The 17,256-nt window shown below is 47.9% G+C and overlaps 1 protein-coding gene across 2 annotated transcripts in view; it reads right to left on the bottom strand.

Annotated features, from left to right (window-relative positions):
- The window catches only part of LOC131898408 (rho guanine nucleotide exchange factor 18), a 67,214-nt gene that overhangs the window by 20,723 nt on the left and 29,235 nt on the right, over window positions 1-17,256 (bottom strand). Inside the window, exons 2-6 of one of the 2 annotated variants that reach the window (XM_059249554.1) lie at window positions 8,380-8,521; window positions 6,505-6,617; window positions 6,220-6,360; window positions 3,348-3,598; window positions 1,695-1,820 (exon numbers count right to left, since the gene is read on the bottom strand). In XM_059249554.1, coding sequence (XP_059105537.1) covers window positions 1,695-1,820; window positions 3,348-3,598; window positions 6,220-6,360; window positions 6,505-6,617; window positions 8,380-8,447 — 699 coding nt within the window. In that variant the 5' untranslated portion in view covers window positions 8,448-8,521. Of the gene's footprint in view, window positions 1-1,694; window positions 1,821-3,347; window positions 3,599-6,219; window positions 6,361-6,504; window positions 6,618-8,379; window positions 8,769-17,256 lie in introns of those variants that run through there. The other variant, XM_059249553.1, reaches the window with a different exon arrangement.

Here is a 17,256-nt window from a genome sequence, read left to right as displayed (position 1 = left end):
CTGCCAAGCATGCTGCTCATGCTGGGGGCTGCTGCTCTTGTATGAGTTGGGAATGTGTCCGCAAAGGTGAACAGCTACTTTATTTTTTTTCTTAAGGTAGGGTTGTATGTAGCCCAGGCTAGTCTTGTACTCTCTATGTAGCTTAGGATGACCTTGAACCTCTAATCCTCCTGCTTCTGCTTTCCTAGTGCTGGATGACAGGCATGCTATGCACCCAACACACTTGGTATGTGGTGCTGGGATGGAACCCAGGGCTTTTGTGTGTGGTAAGCAAACACTCTACCAACTGAGCTACATTCTCAGGCCTAACCCAAGAAGCTATTTCTTAAGAGCACCAGAGTGTCACTGAGGAGCTTTTGAAGAGCCCCTGTGTACAGGTTTCATTAGATCTCCCCTATTACTGCCTCTGCCCTCACTATTCTTTCCTCCTCTTTTCTTTCTCCCCCTCTCTCCTTAGAGAGAGGGTCTCATGTAGCCCAGGATGGTCTCTAACTCTCTATGCAGCTGAGGATGACTTTGAACTTCTGATCCTCCTGCCTCCACCTAAGTGCTGAGATGATTAAGTGTGTATCACACCTGTTTTGTTTTTTAGTGTTTTGTTGTTGTTTCATTATTTTTTACGCTATTTACTTTGTTTGGTTTATGTGCCCGTGTGGAGATTAGAGGACGACTTTCAGAATCAGTTCTCTCCATCATGTGGGGACTGGGACCAAACTCAAGTCATCAGGCTTAACAACGGCAAGCACCTTTACCCACTAAGCCGTCTCGACAGCCCTGCAGACAGTCACAGGGACCAGCGAAAGGAGAAAGGTTTAGAGAATGCATACCTCATAGAACTCCAAGAAGCTGGCATAGCTCTGAAGGGTGGTTCCCTGGGTGGGACAATGCCTCAAAGGACGCACATGGCTGGGTGTCATGGCACATGCCTCTAATTCTAGCTGGAGGCTAGCCAGAACTATATACTGCTCTCAGAAGTAAGGACCGGTGGCATGTGGCTCAGTTGGTAGTGTGCCTGTCAAGCACACATGAAACCCTGGGCTCCATCCTTAGCAACCCATGAACTGACTGTGGTGACGAAGTCCTGTCACCCTAATACTTGGGAGGCAGAGGCAGGAGGATCAGGAATTCAGGGTCATCCTTTGCTACACAGAGACTTTACAGTCAGGATGGACTCCACAAGACCCTGTCAGCAAAGGAATGAATACAAGAGTGAGGAGGCGTGGTGGTACAGCCCCATAGTCACAGAACTCGGAGGGCTGAGGCAGGAGGATCTGCAAATTTGAAGCCAGACTGTGATACATAGCAAGATTCTGTCTCAAAAAACCAAGACAAGGGCCTGGAATATGGCTCAGTGGGTCATGGGCTCGCCACTCAAGCATGAGGAACTACGTTTGGATCCCTAGCACCCGCATAGAGCCATGTATGATGGTGCTTGTCTGTAATCACAGTAACATTGAAGTGGGGTGGGGTAAGAGACGGGGGTCCCCGGAGGCTCCAGGGTTAGCTAGTCTGGTGGCAAACAATAGAGTCGACATCTCAAATAAGGCAGAAGGTAAGAATGGATACCCAAGGTTATCCCTCTGCCTGCCACAGATGTGCCACGGCATCACAGCACATGTGTGTGTCCATACAACACCCCCACACATCGTACAGCCACATCCTCTCACACACAAACACAGAGTTTTGTTTTTTACCTTGATTAAGTTTTGAAACTTCTTGCTCTGCTGCAGCAGTAACTTGTAGTGACTGACGGCGTCGTTGTGGCCGCTGCAGAACACACCGTACTTCTCTTTCATCCTCTCTCCGCTTTCCCCTGAGAACTAACGTGGAAAGGAGTGTGAATGCGTGGATGCTCCAGAGCATGTTTCCATCTAGTTCATCTGGTTGTGCTAAGAACTGCATCTTTCCTGAATGTTTCCTCTCAACACCTCCTTGGCGCCTCAGCAAGCATAGGAGGTAGAGAACTTGAGCTCTGCCCGCCCCCACTCTCCAGGTGCTTCCGGTCCACACTGTCATGTGGCCTACTCTATTGCTACAGATTAAGTGAGTCCTAAAAGTACATTTTCCCTGTCATATCCATTTTCTGCAATTATCATGGAATGATTTCTTTCCTTTTTAGTGTAGGGTTTTCTTATGTTGTGAGGCTGGCCTCAAACTCTTGATCCCACTCCTTCTGCCCATCTAGTCCCTGGATCCGGAGGGATCAGCTGAAGTAAGCAGCCCACAATGGATGGATTTGGCCCCAAAGTATGCTTGTATTCATCAGAGACTGGGCCCTGGGAGATGGCTCAGTGGTCGCAGCATTTAAGCATAAAGACCCGAGCTTAGGTCCTCAGCACCCACCGAAAAAGCTGGGTCTGGCAGCATGTGCCTGTAACCCCAGTGCCTGGAGGCAGGGACAGGAGGATTGCAGGGGCTCACCGGGCAGCTGACCAATCACAACAGTGACCTCCAGGTTCATTCAAAGCCCCCGACCCAGCCTGGCATGGTGGCACAGGGTGGAAGGTGAGGAACAACTCCTGGAAGTTGTCCTCTGACTTCCTCAAGCACACCATGTCATATGCACGAGCACCCATATAATAGTTTATCTTAAAAAAAAAAAAAAAAGGAGGTGTGTAAAGATGGAGGACCCCTGACATCAACCTCTGGCCCCAACAGGCACCTGCACTGCCATGCATATACTATCCCCTAGCAGCTGGGGGCTGGAGATGTGACTCAGCAAAGTGTCTGTCTAGCATACCCAAAGCCCTGGCCACAATCCCCAGCATTGCATAAACTGGTGTATCTGAACACTGGTAATCCCAGCACTCAGGAAGTGGGGGGAGGCTAAGAGGATCAGTTCCGAGTTCAAGCCAGGTGAGCTACATGAGTTCCTGCCTGAACCTCCTCCTGCCCCCACAAAACCTAACAAGTTACCAACCAAGGAAACAAAATCACAAGTTTTTTACTTTTAAGATAGGATCTCTAGTCCCAGGATGGACTTCACTTTGCTATGCAGATGAGGATGATGAACTCCTGATCCTCCCAAGTAGATTATAGGCAGGAACCCCCATGCCCAGGTTCTATGTAGTGCTGGGATGGTACTCAAGGCGTTGTGCATGCCAGGCAAGTGCTCCATCAACTGAGGTTAATTACCTAGCCAAAAATGTAATTCTGAACAGTATTTAGACGTGTTTGATTGCCATTCCAGCCTCAAGTGTTCCTAGGACATGAGCAGGCTGGACAAGGGCTGGCACTGTGTGCTTCCTAGGATGGTGGGCATGTGATAACACCAGAGCCATCATCTTTTCAGAAAGAAGGAAGACAGGGTGGAGAGGGGTGTGACCCATCCTGGTCACAGTACCGACCTGCTGGACCAGGACATCCCCAATCTTTTGGATGACGTAATTCCGGTCACTGCCCTCCTCCAGGAACTCCTGCCGGCGCTCCTTGAGGCGGGCCAGGAAGTGGCTGTGCAATTCCAATAGGTCGTCAGCACATGGGAATAGGCGGCTGACGGCCTGGCCACTGAACTGCAGCTCCTCCCGCAGGGCCCTGGAGTAGACTTTCAGCATGATCTTGAGGGTGCGCACATGGTGTGCCTCTGTCTGCATCAGCTCTGCAGGGACAGAGGCATGGGAAGGTTCACCTTGGTTTCCAGGGTACTACTCACAGCTACTGTAGCCCTGCTGCAGCTGGTTGACCCTGCCTGCTCTCTGCCTAAGTCTCTGTTCTGCGCGCGCGCACACACACACACACACACACACACACACACACACACACTCCTTTTTTCTGTGTAGCCACACCCAGCACATGTATGTACATATATTTATGTATATGAGTGCATAGGGAGGCCGGGGGCCCTAGGTTCTATCTTCAGTTCCTTCACAAACAACAACAAAACAAACAACAGGAAAGAAGAAATAGTCTTGGGCTGTGGATGGATGTAGCTCTGTAGGTGAGGGTGCTTGCCCAGTGTGCGTAAGGCTCTAGGGTCCATCCTCAACACCTTAAAAACCTGGATGCAGCGTTGTATTACTGAAGTTCCAGTATGTGGAAGGTTGAGAAACACCTTCATTCCTGCCTTAGTGACAACAGGTGTATCCCATCACACTTGGCCTTGTAGCCTTTCTTAATTAGGAGTGTGCCCTCCCTGAAGTGCTATGTGAGTCTGAAGCCAAAGGAGCTTGAAAAAAAAAGTATTTAAGAATGAGCTATGGAACCCCAATGTCCCAGAAGCCTCTATCCTTGAGGTCAAGAAGGCCATGATGAGTAACTTCTAGCCTTGTTGGTGGGGGGGTGAAACTTGCATGTCTCTGCATGCATGTGATGAAACACAGACCTCAACAGACCTGATGTCTGCATGCTAAAGTTTAACCTCCATGTTATTAAGAGCATAGCTCTAGGGGTGCTTGCTTATCATGAACAAAGACTTGGGTTCCCTTCCCCACCACCAGCATCCCATAAACCAGGCCTATCATCCCAGAACTGTGGCAGTGAAGGCAGGAAGATCAAAGTTTCAGGTCAACTTTGCTCAGTTACAAGGCAAGTTTGAGACTAGCCTGGGCTACATGAGAGACTTGGCCTAAAAAACAAAACCAAACAAACTAACAAAAAGGGCAAGCTTCTGGAAGTGATTAGGTCAGGGAAGCAGAGACATCACAGATGGGAAGATCTTTACAGAGCAGGGTCCTGGGCCGGCTAGATGGCTCGGGGTTGCTGCCTGAGCTTGGTGACTTCACATGTTGTGCACACACGGCCCAGGGGACGCTGTGGAAGAGGCAGAAGGGCTATGAGAGCCTGAGGACCAGGCCAACTGTCGCATGATGGTCTTCTGGACAGAACAGGGATGCTACACCCGTGAAATCTCAACAATAGGGCTACCTGCACAAGGTCTGAAAGACCACATACCAACACAGGTGGAGGCATGCGTCACAGGGCTCCACTCCTAGATGAAGGCCTACAAGTAGACAATGGTTCCTGAAGGAGGGAGAGCCATTTCAGCCCCTCCCCCATGCCAGGGCTAAGATCCCAATCCTACGGGGTCAGCCCTAAATACATGTACACAGGGGCAATGCTAACTGGACTCCGTAGAACACATACACACACACATATATAGTACGTGATATATACATTCATAAATGTATGTATATGAGAAGAGGTCATGAATTTGAGAGCAGGTGGTCTGTGGAGCACAGGAGGAGTTGGAGGGAGAGGAAGGAATGAAAATTATATAAACACAGTGTATTCAGGTATGAAATCCTCAAATTAAAAATCAGTAAAAAAAAAAAATAATAAATCAAAGGAGGTTAGAGATGCCACCAGTGGCCAGCAGGTGCTTTGGATTTGAAGTTAATACACACACGAAAGAGGTTTCTGCTCCTCAAATGATTTGAAGGCAGGGCAGGGAGGTGCCTTCTAAGACCAGGAAGCTGGTTTTCACCAAATTCTCAATCTGCACCCATCTTGGACTTCTCAGTCTCTAGAACTCAGTGGGCAATAAACTTCTGTTTAAACACCAACCTGCTGATGGCATTCTGTCCTAGCAGCCCAAACAGAAGGAGACAGTCACCAACGAGGTCAGAATGAGTCAGCCCTGGGCACTTAGCCAGGCTAGTTTTCAGGGACCTGTGTTAACAAAGCCCTCCCTGGTACAACAGGTAGGGCTGTCCCCGGGGAGTGGCGGGTGGGGCAGATTACAGGGTCTCCGGAGAGGCCGGCTAAGTAGCTCAGACTCTTAGGTGGAATTAGGGAAAGAAAGAAATAAAAAATAATGGAGGTGGGATGTAGCACAGTTGGTCGAGTGCTTGCTTAGCATGCACCAGGGCCTGGGTTCATTCCCAGCCCCGCAGAAACCAGGTGGGATGGTGCATGTCTGTAATCCCAAGCACAGAGGCGGAGGAAGTTCAAGGTTATCTGAGGTGACATGGTGAGTCTGAGGCTATGAGACTATCTCAAAAACAAAACAAAACAGGGCTGGTAAGATGGCTCTGTGGACAAAGACGTTTGCTGCCAAGCCTGATGACCTGCATTGGATCTCTGTGTCCTATACGGCAGAGAGAACTGACTCTCCTAAGTTGTAGTCTAGCCTCCACGTGGAGCCCTGCCACACAGGCAGGCACACACGCACGCACGCACACACGCACGCACGCACGCACTCACATGCATTTTTACAAAAGAATGGGAAGAGAAGAGTTACAGAGAGGGCTGGCGTGGCGGCACAGGCATCCGGCACCTTACCATACAGGACATCTTGTCTCTTCACCACCTCCTTCTTTTGTTTCTTGGCATATGCTAAATCCACAGAGAGGCTCCAGGACTCAGCCTCAAACTCATGGGCATCGGATTCAATCTCACACCTCAGGGAGGCAATGTAAGGATCTGGGGGAAAGACAGAAGGTTGTTGATAAGGCTGGTGCTTACCACTTCCTGTTCCCTTCACGAGCATGCTGAAGCCTCTGGCCTTTCCCTGTAGAGATGGGAACCAGGTGGCATCCCTGGGAGAACACAGAGGATTGACCATACCTTCTATGAAAACAGACTCAGCATTCGAGGATGTGAGTGACAGAGAGTCATCGGCCGTCTGCTTCAATTTTAAAAACACGGAGTCGGCTTCATCCATGTCTCCAGTGATTGGTCTAAGTGGAAATGATTGTAATGTTTATTTCACAAAAAGAAATTAGAGATGGGCGGTGGTGGCACACGTCTTTAATCCCAGCATTCAGGAGGCAGAGCCAGGCGGATCTCTGTGGGTTCGAGGTCAGCCTGGTCTATAGAGTGAGATGCAGGACAGGCACCAAAACTACACAGAGAAACCCTGTCTCAAAAAACCAAAAGAAATTAGGGCCAGTGAAGTAGCTCTATGGGTAAAGATGCTTCTAAGTCTGACTACCCGAGTTCAATCCCTGGGACTCACATGGAGAGAACTGACTCCACAATGCTGTCTTTGGACCTCCACATGTACACAGTGCAATGTGCACACACACATATTTACACAGACACAGACACACACACATACAACACAAAGAACCCTGCCCCCCCCCAAAAAAAAAAAACAACCAACAAATGTGGATTAAATAGTCATGTATTCCTTGGAATATGTCAGATGTTTCTCCTGATTAGATGACTGGAGAAGAACACTTTAACTTGTCACATATCATCATGAAAAATTAGGAGACTACTGGGCTAGGGATATAGTTCAAAGTTTGAGTGCTTGCTTAGGACGCTCAAGGCTATGGATCCCACCCTCATTGAGGAGGGAGGAGGAGGAGGAGGAGGGGGAGGAGAGAAGGGAAAGAATCAGAGAGACATAATTTGGAATTCTAGGTGAGTCCTCAGAGAGACCGCATTAGGGGAAAAGTCTAGATTTCCAACTGAAGTGTGGATTTGGGTTAGGCTGGTTCCGTGTATCAGCTATTGGTTCAACTGTAAAAATGTGCTGTACTGGTCCCACAATAAAGGCAGCTGTGTGTCTATGGGGAGGCTGTCGAAGAGTCTGGAGATTCTGCTGCTTGCTCACACTTTCCTGGAAACGTAAAAATATTCCAGCAGCTGGGGGTGTGGCTCAGCGGCAGAGTGCTTGCTCAACCTCTGATGACACAGTAAGCTGTCTCAGTACGTCTGTGCAGGAGTGCGTAACGTGCACTTCCTTTACTGGCGACCGCAGGGTTCCTCCTAAGGACTTAAGAGAGACACAGCCTCACAGCAATGTGAAGCAGGAAAAGAAAATCAGCTCCTTTCCCCAGAGACTCACCAGTGAACATGACCATAATGCTATGCCACGGCTTACTCAGTGCTGCTGGTCCTATAGTGACAGGACCATCTTGACATCCTGTGAAGCCACATGAGGCATACACACTGAGCTATAAAGTCGTCAGTATGTGTCGGGGACAGGAAAAGACCCTGTTTAGGGATGTCAACCCAGGACGTTAGACAAACTGCCTCTACCTGTGGCTGAACATAATCAGGGATACGTTAGCATTACAAAAAGAAAATATATGTACTGGGCCAGTGAGATGGTTCATCTGGTAAAGGTGCTTGTCAACAAGACCCGATGACCTGAGTTCAATCCCTGGGTCTCACACAGTCGAAGGAGAGAACCAACTCCTGAAAGCTGTCCTCTGACCTCCACATGCTCCCATACATGCACAAACTAAGTAAACGCAATCTTAAAAAAAAAGTTTGAGGTCATCTTTAGCTACACTGTGGGTTCCAGGCCGGCCTGGACTGTAAGACAAAGCTCTGATGAGATGATGATGATGGAGATGATAAACTTTAAAAGCATGGATTCAGAAAGCATGTGTTAATGGGTGATCAACCACAGGACATTAAGTAAAGGAGTTTCTTTTCCCACCCCCTGTGAGTGTACATGCTAGCAGGAGGGAACTCCCCCCAGCTTACCCAGGTCGTACCCCAGAACCGGCTGGGCTCGGTGTTGGCTGGGGACCCCCTTTCTGAGAGACGGTCATGCCGACATTCCTGGAAGGAGCTGGGCTGCTGCCATCAGACAGGAGCGTGGTCCGAGGGTGCTCCTTCAGGGAGGCTGCAACAGAGGCAAACACAGAGTTGGTGCTGAGAAAGTGGGCAGGGTAGCGGAGGTCACCTGTCCTGAAGCCTCGCTCCGCCTGCGCCTGGGGCTTCAGCACCGACAGGATCTTGGAAGTCAATAGCTCATTATCCAAGAAGACATTCTCGCTCCATTTCCTAGGGAGGGAGCCGTAGAAAGGCAGCTCAGGGCGGCCAGGGAGTGCCCCCCGCCTGTCACCACCCTTGGAATGTGTGGTCCCCATGCTGGCAACCTGGTGCTGCACCCAGGCTGTGCTGTGCTGGTTTTGATGCCTTGGGTGGGATCCTTCTAGAAAACAAAGCTGCGTCTTCCCTTGCTGTATTGGCTGGAGCAGTGGGGCTGGTATGCTGGAAATTGGTTCCCACTGTGAGTGTTTGGTGTGGAAACGGCACAGAATTTTCTTTGGGTAAAACAATTAAAAAAAAAAAAAGGATCTACTCTCCCTCACTCTGCTTGCTCTTTGCAGGGGGCGACAACAGAGGACAGCTTGTGTTCACGGCAAATCATCTACCACCAGGAGCTGTGCACTTGGCGTGTTTGGCGCAGACACTACACACAGGATGATAATTAATCTGAGATTGGATGTCAGGATAACACCGAGACCCACAGACCTGGAGGCATGATGCTGATTTAGCTGGCCGTCTCATCAGCCCTGGGGTAGAATCATCAGAGTACACCTGAGGCTCCTTATTCTGTTCAGAGTTCTGAACTGTTATTTACTCCAGCTGCTTACTTTTAGGATCTAGACAGGAGGATACATGTACCCACTGATGGAAATGGAAATGTTTCCCACTGACTGAAAACTGGTGGCGGGAAAAAGCAATGCTGGGAATGGAATCCAAGACAGCATACATGCTAGGCAGGCGCTGTACTACTGAACCACACCCTAATCCCTCACTGGAAGATTCTAGGTGAGCATTCCACCTCTCTCCAAGCACCCTCAGCCCAGCCCCTCACTGGGGAATTCTGGGCAGACATTCTACTTCTGAGCCATGCCCCCACCCCCTCAGGACTGGTTCCATGTGTTAAGACAGCAGGAAGACCTTTGCTGGGTGCTGCTGTAGTCTCAATTTCTCGGCCTCCAAATCCACTGGCCAGATAACTCACACGCCCCGCCTCCCTCAGTTACCAGTATTTTGTTAAAGCAACAACAAACAGACTAAGAATATGTTGGAAATTCTCTGACAGGACCATGGAGGAAGCTTATAAATTAAGGTATGGATTACTATCTGTTACAAACATTTTCAATTAAAATTTATTCTTAATTCTTAAAAAGTTTATTTATTCTTTATTTCTCTGTGTAGCCCTGGCTGGCCTGGAACTAGTTAGGTAGCTGAGTACAACTTTGTATTTCTGAAAGTCCTGCCTCCATCTCCCAAGTGCCGGGATCACAGCTGTGCACCAGCATACCTTTTACTGGATGCTGGACACAGAACCCAGGGATTCATATATAGTAGGCAAGTGATCTACCATTCAATATTTACAACAGCCCAGCATGGTGGGGATATTACCCACCCTGCCTCAGATGTTCTGATGTCTCATGTTAATAAATGTCTAACAATTGTTATTATTATGGTGAATGATGCCCACTTAGATGCCATCCACACACAAATACCCATTTACAAATAAAAAATAATAATTGAAGTGGCTCAGGTCAGGGCAGGCATTTCCTGCTATTCGTACACCATACCAAACCCCACCCAGGCAATGATGATTTAAACACGCAAATATGGGAGAAACCTGAATGGCAGCCTCTGCTGGGGCCTTATCATGGCTAGCTGTTCCTGTGAACTAAGGTCTGACCCAAAGTTGAACAGATTCTGCTTTTATGCTGTTCAGAAAAGAGAAAGTATAAACACCATCTAGGAATGGTCAGCTCCAAAGAATTTTAATAAGTATTGTTTATGGTGGGCCTTGGGGGGACAAACACCTGTAATCTGAACACTGGGGAGGATGAGACCAGAGGATCACGAGTTTAAAGCCAGCCTGTCGCAAAAACAAAAACAAAAAGCCAAAGGGCTTGGAGAGATGGCTAGTGACGGGTTAAGAGTGCTTGCTGTTCTTGCAGAAGATCCAGGTTCAGTTCCCAGCACCCACATGGCAGTTCACAACCACCTGTAATTCCAGTTTCAAGAGATCTGAAACATTCTTCTGGCTTCCTTGAACACCACCATGTACCTGTACACGTGAGCACACACACATCTATACATACACCAGCATGTACCTGTGTACCCGTGCACACACATATACACACATAAAGTACACAAGCTAACAAGGGCTAGTGAGAGAACTCAGTGGACAAAGACCCTTTGCCTGATGACCTGAATTTGGTCCCCTCAGTCCCCTGAACCCACATAGTAGGAGAGAGCCAACTCCTGCAAGTTGCCCTCTTTTTACTTTGTTTGTTTGTTTTTCAAGACAGGGTTTCTCTGTGTAACAGACCTACCTGTCCTGGAACTCACTCTGTAGACCAGGCTAGCCTTGAACTCACAGAGATCTGCCTCCCTCTACCTCCACCATGCCCGACACAAGTTGTACAATCTTCCCCTCCACCACTTAAAAACATTAAAACCATCTAAACAAACAAATAATAATAATAATAATAAAAACTCTAAAACCAAAGGCTAGGGTTATAGCTTGATGGTAGAGTGCTTACCTGGTATGTCCAAGGCCCTGGTTTGATGCCTAGCTGTTTGTTACAAGAATTAACAGTCACCTTGGAGGTCATTGAGGATGAATTCCACCTCTTATTTCCCTGGTAACACCAGAAAGGGAAACTCCTTCTTAATTTTTAAATCAAAGCCCTATTAAGATAAAGCTACTTCTGCCTGTTCAAAATAGGATAGAATCTAAGTTCTTCCTCTGGCCCTGAGAGGAGACCTGGCATTCTAAGCCACCCAAAACATCACAAACTATTATCTTCTTTCAAGACTTAATCCAGCTCTGCCTGTCACTCACCTGGCCAGAGCTCATGCTCCAGAATAAAGGCTAATTGTCTCCTTAATGAGATAGTGTGCTCATCCCTTCAGGGAGCCCCTCCTCCGTGCAGCTGCTGGCAGGGTTGTGAGTCCTCAGAAAAGTTAACCATTTTCTGTTTTGTTCCTTTTCCTTGGGATACCAGCCAAAAGTCCAAGCATGCTTTCCCTGTTGCTCTGGGCCTTTTCAGTTTTTCTCTAACGCCCTCCACCTCCCTCTACCATGCCGTGACTTGCTGACCTCCATTGCAAAAGGAAAGGTGTTCTCTATTCCTCTTCTCCATCCTCTTCCTCGGGTCAACTGCCAAGGTTTATGGTTCATCTGCTCTGTAGTTTTCCCCTCAAACTCTAAAGATCTGATGATTGTGTGTGTGTGTGTGTGGGGGGGGGTACCTAAGGCAGCCAGAAGAGAGCATTGCCCTGGAGCTGGAGTTACAGGACATTGAGCGCTGCATCACTGTGTACTGGGAACTGAACTCAGGTCCTCTCCAAGAGAAGTACACAGTCTAAACCAGAGCCATCTCTTCGGCCCCTATTTTTCTAAAAATAAATTGTCTTTGATCTCCCTTCCAAGTCCATTTTAAAATCCTTTTACTAATGAGTCTATGGACCCAAAAGGAAACCTCAGTTTCCCCAGTGCAGCAGTACTGCAAACCAAGACATTAAAACAAACACTAGCATGGGCACAGTGTGGTGGCACATGCCTTTAATCCCAGCACTTAGAAAGCAGAGGCACGTAGATCTGAGTTCAAGACCAGCCTGGTTGACACAGCAAATTCTCGGCCAGCCAGGACTACATAGTGAGACCCTGTCACAAACAGCCCCCCAAACAACAACTATCAGCAATGTTGAAAGTATTGTAGCATGCTTAAATGCTCTTTGTATGATTTAAAAAGCAACGTGAAGTGTTTGTGTTTTTAAAATGTATTTTTAAAAATGCATATTAGTGTGTGCATATTGTGTGTGCATCATGTACCAAGTTCATGCCTGGTATCTGTAGAGGCCAGAAGAGGCTATCAGACCCTCTGAAACTGGAGTTAAAGAAGGTTGTGAGCCAACATATGGGTGCTGAGAACCAAACCCTGGTCCTCTCAAGAGCAGTCGCTGCTCTAAACCTCTGAGCTAGCTCTCCAGCCCCAAGTGTTTGTGTCTTATGGTGGATGGGTCCAAACTGACTCTCTCGGTATTGTTTGTAGCCATGGAAGAACATCATGAGCCAGGAGCTCTGCCCTAAACAGGTATATGAATTATGATTTTCTCTCTGTTTTTTTGTTTGTTTGTTTGTTCGGTTTTTGAGACAGGGTTTCTCTGTGTAGTTTTGCGCCTTTCCTGGAACTCACTTTGTAGACCAGGCTGGCCTCAAACTCACAGAGATCCACCTGCCTCTGCCTCCCGAGTGCTGGGATTAAAGGCATGTGCCACCACCGCCCGGCTCTGTTTTTTTGAGACGAGGTTTCTTTATGTAGCCCAACTGTCTTAGAACTCACTCTGGAGACCAGGCTGGCCTCTAACTCACAGAGGTCCACCACCCCTGCCTCCTGAGTGCTGGGATCAAAGGTGTGCACCACCACCATCTAGCTTATTCTAGGTTTTTCATGCTTTGGGATTTACGAATCCTGATGGGACCATCCCTCTTAAATGCCAAGGCTAGCCAATCCCTAGAGACAATAAAAGATTCATATGTAGCCATGAGATGCTCACTGAGCAAAGGCATTTGCTGCAGAGCAAGGTGACCTGAGTTTGATCCCTGAGACCCACATGGTGGAATAAGAACCAACTATTGAAATGTGTCCTTTGACTTCCACAGCATGCTGTTGCATGGCATGTGTGCCCACAAATAAATAAGTCAATAAATAAATGTAAACTTAAAAATATAAAGATCTCCATCTCTGTCTCATATGGAAAGCAGTCAATTCATAGTCAACACCCACAGACAGGGTCTATGTGGCTACGGATCATCCACACACACTAAAACCTACCTCATACTCTTGCTGCTCCTTCAGCCACAACAAACTCCTCCGTGATACTTGGCTTTAATCCTCCACTCAACAAAACCTACAGTTTCGAGGGAAGAGTCTCAATGAGGAATTTCTACACTGGGTTGACCTGTGTCTGTGGGGGATCATCTTAATTAAGTTAATTGACGCAGGAAGGTCCAGCCTAATGCGAACAATACTATTCCCTAGGCAGGGATCCTGACCTGTGTAAGAGCACAGCCAGCCAGGGGGTCTGCCTGCAACTCATTTCTCTTCACTCTTGACTACAGATGTGATATGACTAGCTGTGTGGAGTTCCGCCTTGACTTCCCAGGATACAGCGATGGAATGCAACCTTGAATTGTAAGCTGAATCTAACCCTTTCTCCCCTAAGATGCTTACCACAGCAACAGAAACAAAGATACCTCCCTCCTCTAAGTTGTTTCTGTCGGGTGTATGGATAACAATGAGAGTAGTCATTAACATGGGGTTTCACTCTGTAGTCCTGGCTGACTTGAAACTCCATGTTGGCTTCGAACTCAAGGCAATCCCCCTGCTTCAGCCTTTCAGTTAAGTGACACCATTACAGCCTGGTTCCCATGCACCTTCTTTCCCAGCTGTTCTCTACATAGGCCAAATTCCATCTGCTCTATCATCCCAAAGCCAGGCAGGTACAAGGCTGTAAGGCAGTGGTTCTCAACCCTCCTAGTGCTGTGACCCTTTAATAATTCCTCATGTTGTGGTGACCCCAACCATAAAATTATTTTCCTTGCTACTTCATAACTGTAATTTTGCTACTGTTATGGATTGTAATGTAACCATCTGTGTTTTCCAATGGTCTTAGGCGACCCCTGTGAAAGGGTCATTTGACCCCCAAAGGGGTCTCGATCCACAGATTGAGAACGGCTGCTGTAAGGGCGTAAGGCTGCTGAGATGATTGGCACCTATCAATCTGAACCCTACCCATTCTCGTTCCTTCCAGCAGAAGCCACCCTTGAAGATTCTGTCTACATTTCCCCTTCACGCCCTCTGCCTTCGACTAACCAGGGTACCCCAGTGGGCCCCGCATGCAGTGCTGTGCTGCCTGCTTCTAGACAACCGTGAGCCACACTTCCTTCGTGGCCGTCCCTTCGTGTTTGGGTGTCTTATCATCCTTATTCAGACAGGTCCAAGCCACCCTTCACACACCAGGGGCTCATGGGCATGGAGGTCTGCCTGTAGGGACATGTGAAGCCATGGGTCTCGGGCTCCCTTCCTCTAGACAGATAACGTGGAACGGAAGCTGTGTGGTGCTTTGGAAAGTGTAAACTTGTTTGGGAAATGGCACAGTGGGGTAAGAGCACTTGCTGTGAAAGCAAGAGAACTGAGTGCAAATTACCAGCATTCTTGTGGAAGCCATGTGTGGTGATATACTGTGTACCCTAATAAAATTGCCTGAACATCAGAGAGACAAAGGAACAAGCCACTGTCACGTCTTACCTCTAGGACTCCTCAGCCTGAAAAGCCTTTAGTTCCTGTCTCCTCACACCTTATATACTTTTCTCTGCCCAGCCATTAAAGGTGCGTGATTCCCAAGTACTGGGATTAAAGGTGTGTGCTGCCACTGCCTGGGTTCTGTTTCTCTCCTAGACTGAGTCAATCTCATGTAGTCCACGGTGGCTTTGAACTCACAGAGATCCAGACAGATTTCTGCCTCCCCAGTGCGTGCTAGGATTAAAGGTGTGTGCCACGACTGCCTGGCTTCTATGTTTAATCTAATGGCTTGTTCTGTTCTTTGATCTTCAGGCAAATTTCATTAGGGTACACAATATATCACTACACCATGCATCCCTGAAATTCACTGTGGTGATTTGAAAGAAAATGGCCCCTAAAGGGGAGTGGCACTATTGGGAAGTGTGGCCTTGTTGGAGGAAGTGTGTCATTGTGGGGGTGGGCTTTGTGGCACACTTTCCTCAGTGTGACTATCAGCTGACTTCCTGCTGCCTCTGAGTCAAGATGTAAGGACTGTCAGCTCCAGCACCACATCTGCCTGCATGCCACCATGCTCCCTGCCATGATGATGATGGACTGAACCTCTGGAACTGTAAGCGAGCCCCTCAACTAAATGTTTCCTTTACTAGAGTGTCTCTTCACAGCAATGAAAACCCTAAGACACCCATGTTGCTTTGTGAAGACAGCAAGAGCTTGCTGGCCAGCTAGGCTAAGCAAAACAATAAGCTTCAAGTTTAGGGAGAGACTGGATCTCAAAATCACAATGGAGGGGCTGGAGAGCAGTCAAAAGACCAGCTGCTCTTCCAGAGAACCCAGGTTAGATTCTCTCACCCAAATGATAGGTAACAGCCATCCATAACTCCAGCTCTAAGGGGGTCTGATGCCTACTTCTGGCCTCCATAGGCACCGAGCACATCTCATACACAGACAAAACCATCTATAACTCTAGTTCCAGAGAATCTGACACCTTCTTCTGGCCTCCATAGGCTCCTGTATGTAAATGGTACACATACAGACATAGAAGCGAACACTCATACACATAAGATAAAAATAAATAAATCTTTAAAAAAAATGAGGTGGAAAGGGATTGAGGAAGGCACTGGATGTTGACTTTTGGCTTCTGCATGCACAAACATAGGTAACACACACACACACACACACACACAGATGTATGCATCTACCAGACACACACACACACACACACACACACACACACACACACACACACAAATGCTGTAACCATACTCTTGGATATGTGTGTTAAAACAACAAAATAGGGACTGTTCATAGCAATGCAGTTTGTGGGAGTCAGTAATGGAAAGTTCTCAATCATCTACCAACCTACTGTTCAGTGGATGACCCCAGCATGGTCCAATGTAGCTATGGAAATATTACCCAGCTATTGAAGAAACACAGCCGGGCTCTAGAGGGAAGTCAGGTCCAGGTCAGGTCCAGCAAAAAGGCTCAGTGGGGAAAAGTGAGTGATGCGTAAGCCTGACAACCAGAGTATAAAACAAGCTGAACCTGGGGCTGGAGACAGCCCAGTGCTCAAGAGCATGTACTCATCTTGCAAAGGACCTGAATTTGGTTCCCAGCACCCACACTGGGTAGCTCACAACTATCCTAATTCCAGCTCCAGGGCATCTGGAGACCTCTAGCCTCCTCAGGCACACAAATGCATGTACACACATCCTCACACTTTCACATGATTTAAAATAAATCTTCAACAAAAGTATTGCTGTAATGTGTTTGTAATTTCCACAATCCTATAGCAGGATGGGAGGCGGAAGCCTGCAGTCCAGCTAGCTTGAAGTACGAAGCAGAGAGGCAGAAGCAGGAGAAACCCTGCTTTGACAAAGAAGTGGATGGAGAGAATAAACTCCCCACAGTTTTCTCCGCTCCCTACACATGTGTAATGGTGCACACTTCCCCACACCAACATAACAAATAATGAAAACAAATATTTAGAAATCAAACCCCAAAGACAGCTGTCTGCATGAATCCACTGATAGGAAATGTCCAGGCTGGGCAAGGTCCATCGAGGAAGAAAGGAGATGTAATAGCTGCTGGGAGCTGGGCGAGGGACAGGAGCGTAACTGGGAATGGACTAGTTAGTGAGTATGGAATTTTCTTTGGGAAGTTACATTTCCTTCTGATCTTGAACAGGGTGGTATCAAACTTGCTATGTAGCTGAGGCTGACCTTGAAACTCACTGATCCTCCTGCCTCCACCTCCCCAGTGCTGGGATCAGTTTGTGCTGCTGGGGATG

This window comes from Peromyscus eremicus, chromosome 23 (genome assembly GCF_949786415.1).
Source record: "Peromyscus eremicus chromosome 23, PerEre_H2_v1, whole genome shotgun sequence".
Classification (NCBI taxonomy): domain Eukaryota; kingdom Metazoa; phylum Chordata; class Mammalia; order Rodentia; family Cricetidae; genus Peromyscus; species Peromyscus eremicus.
This window is presented reverse-complemented; position numbering and strand designations above follow the sequence as displayed.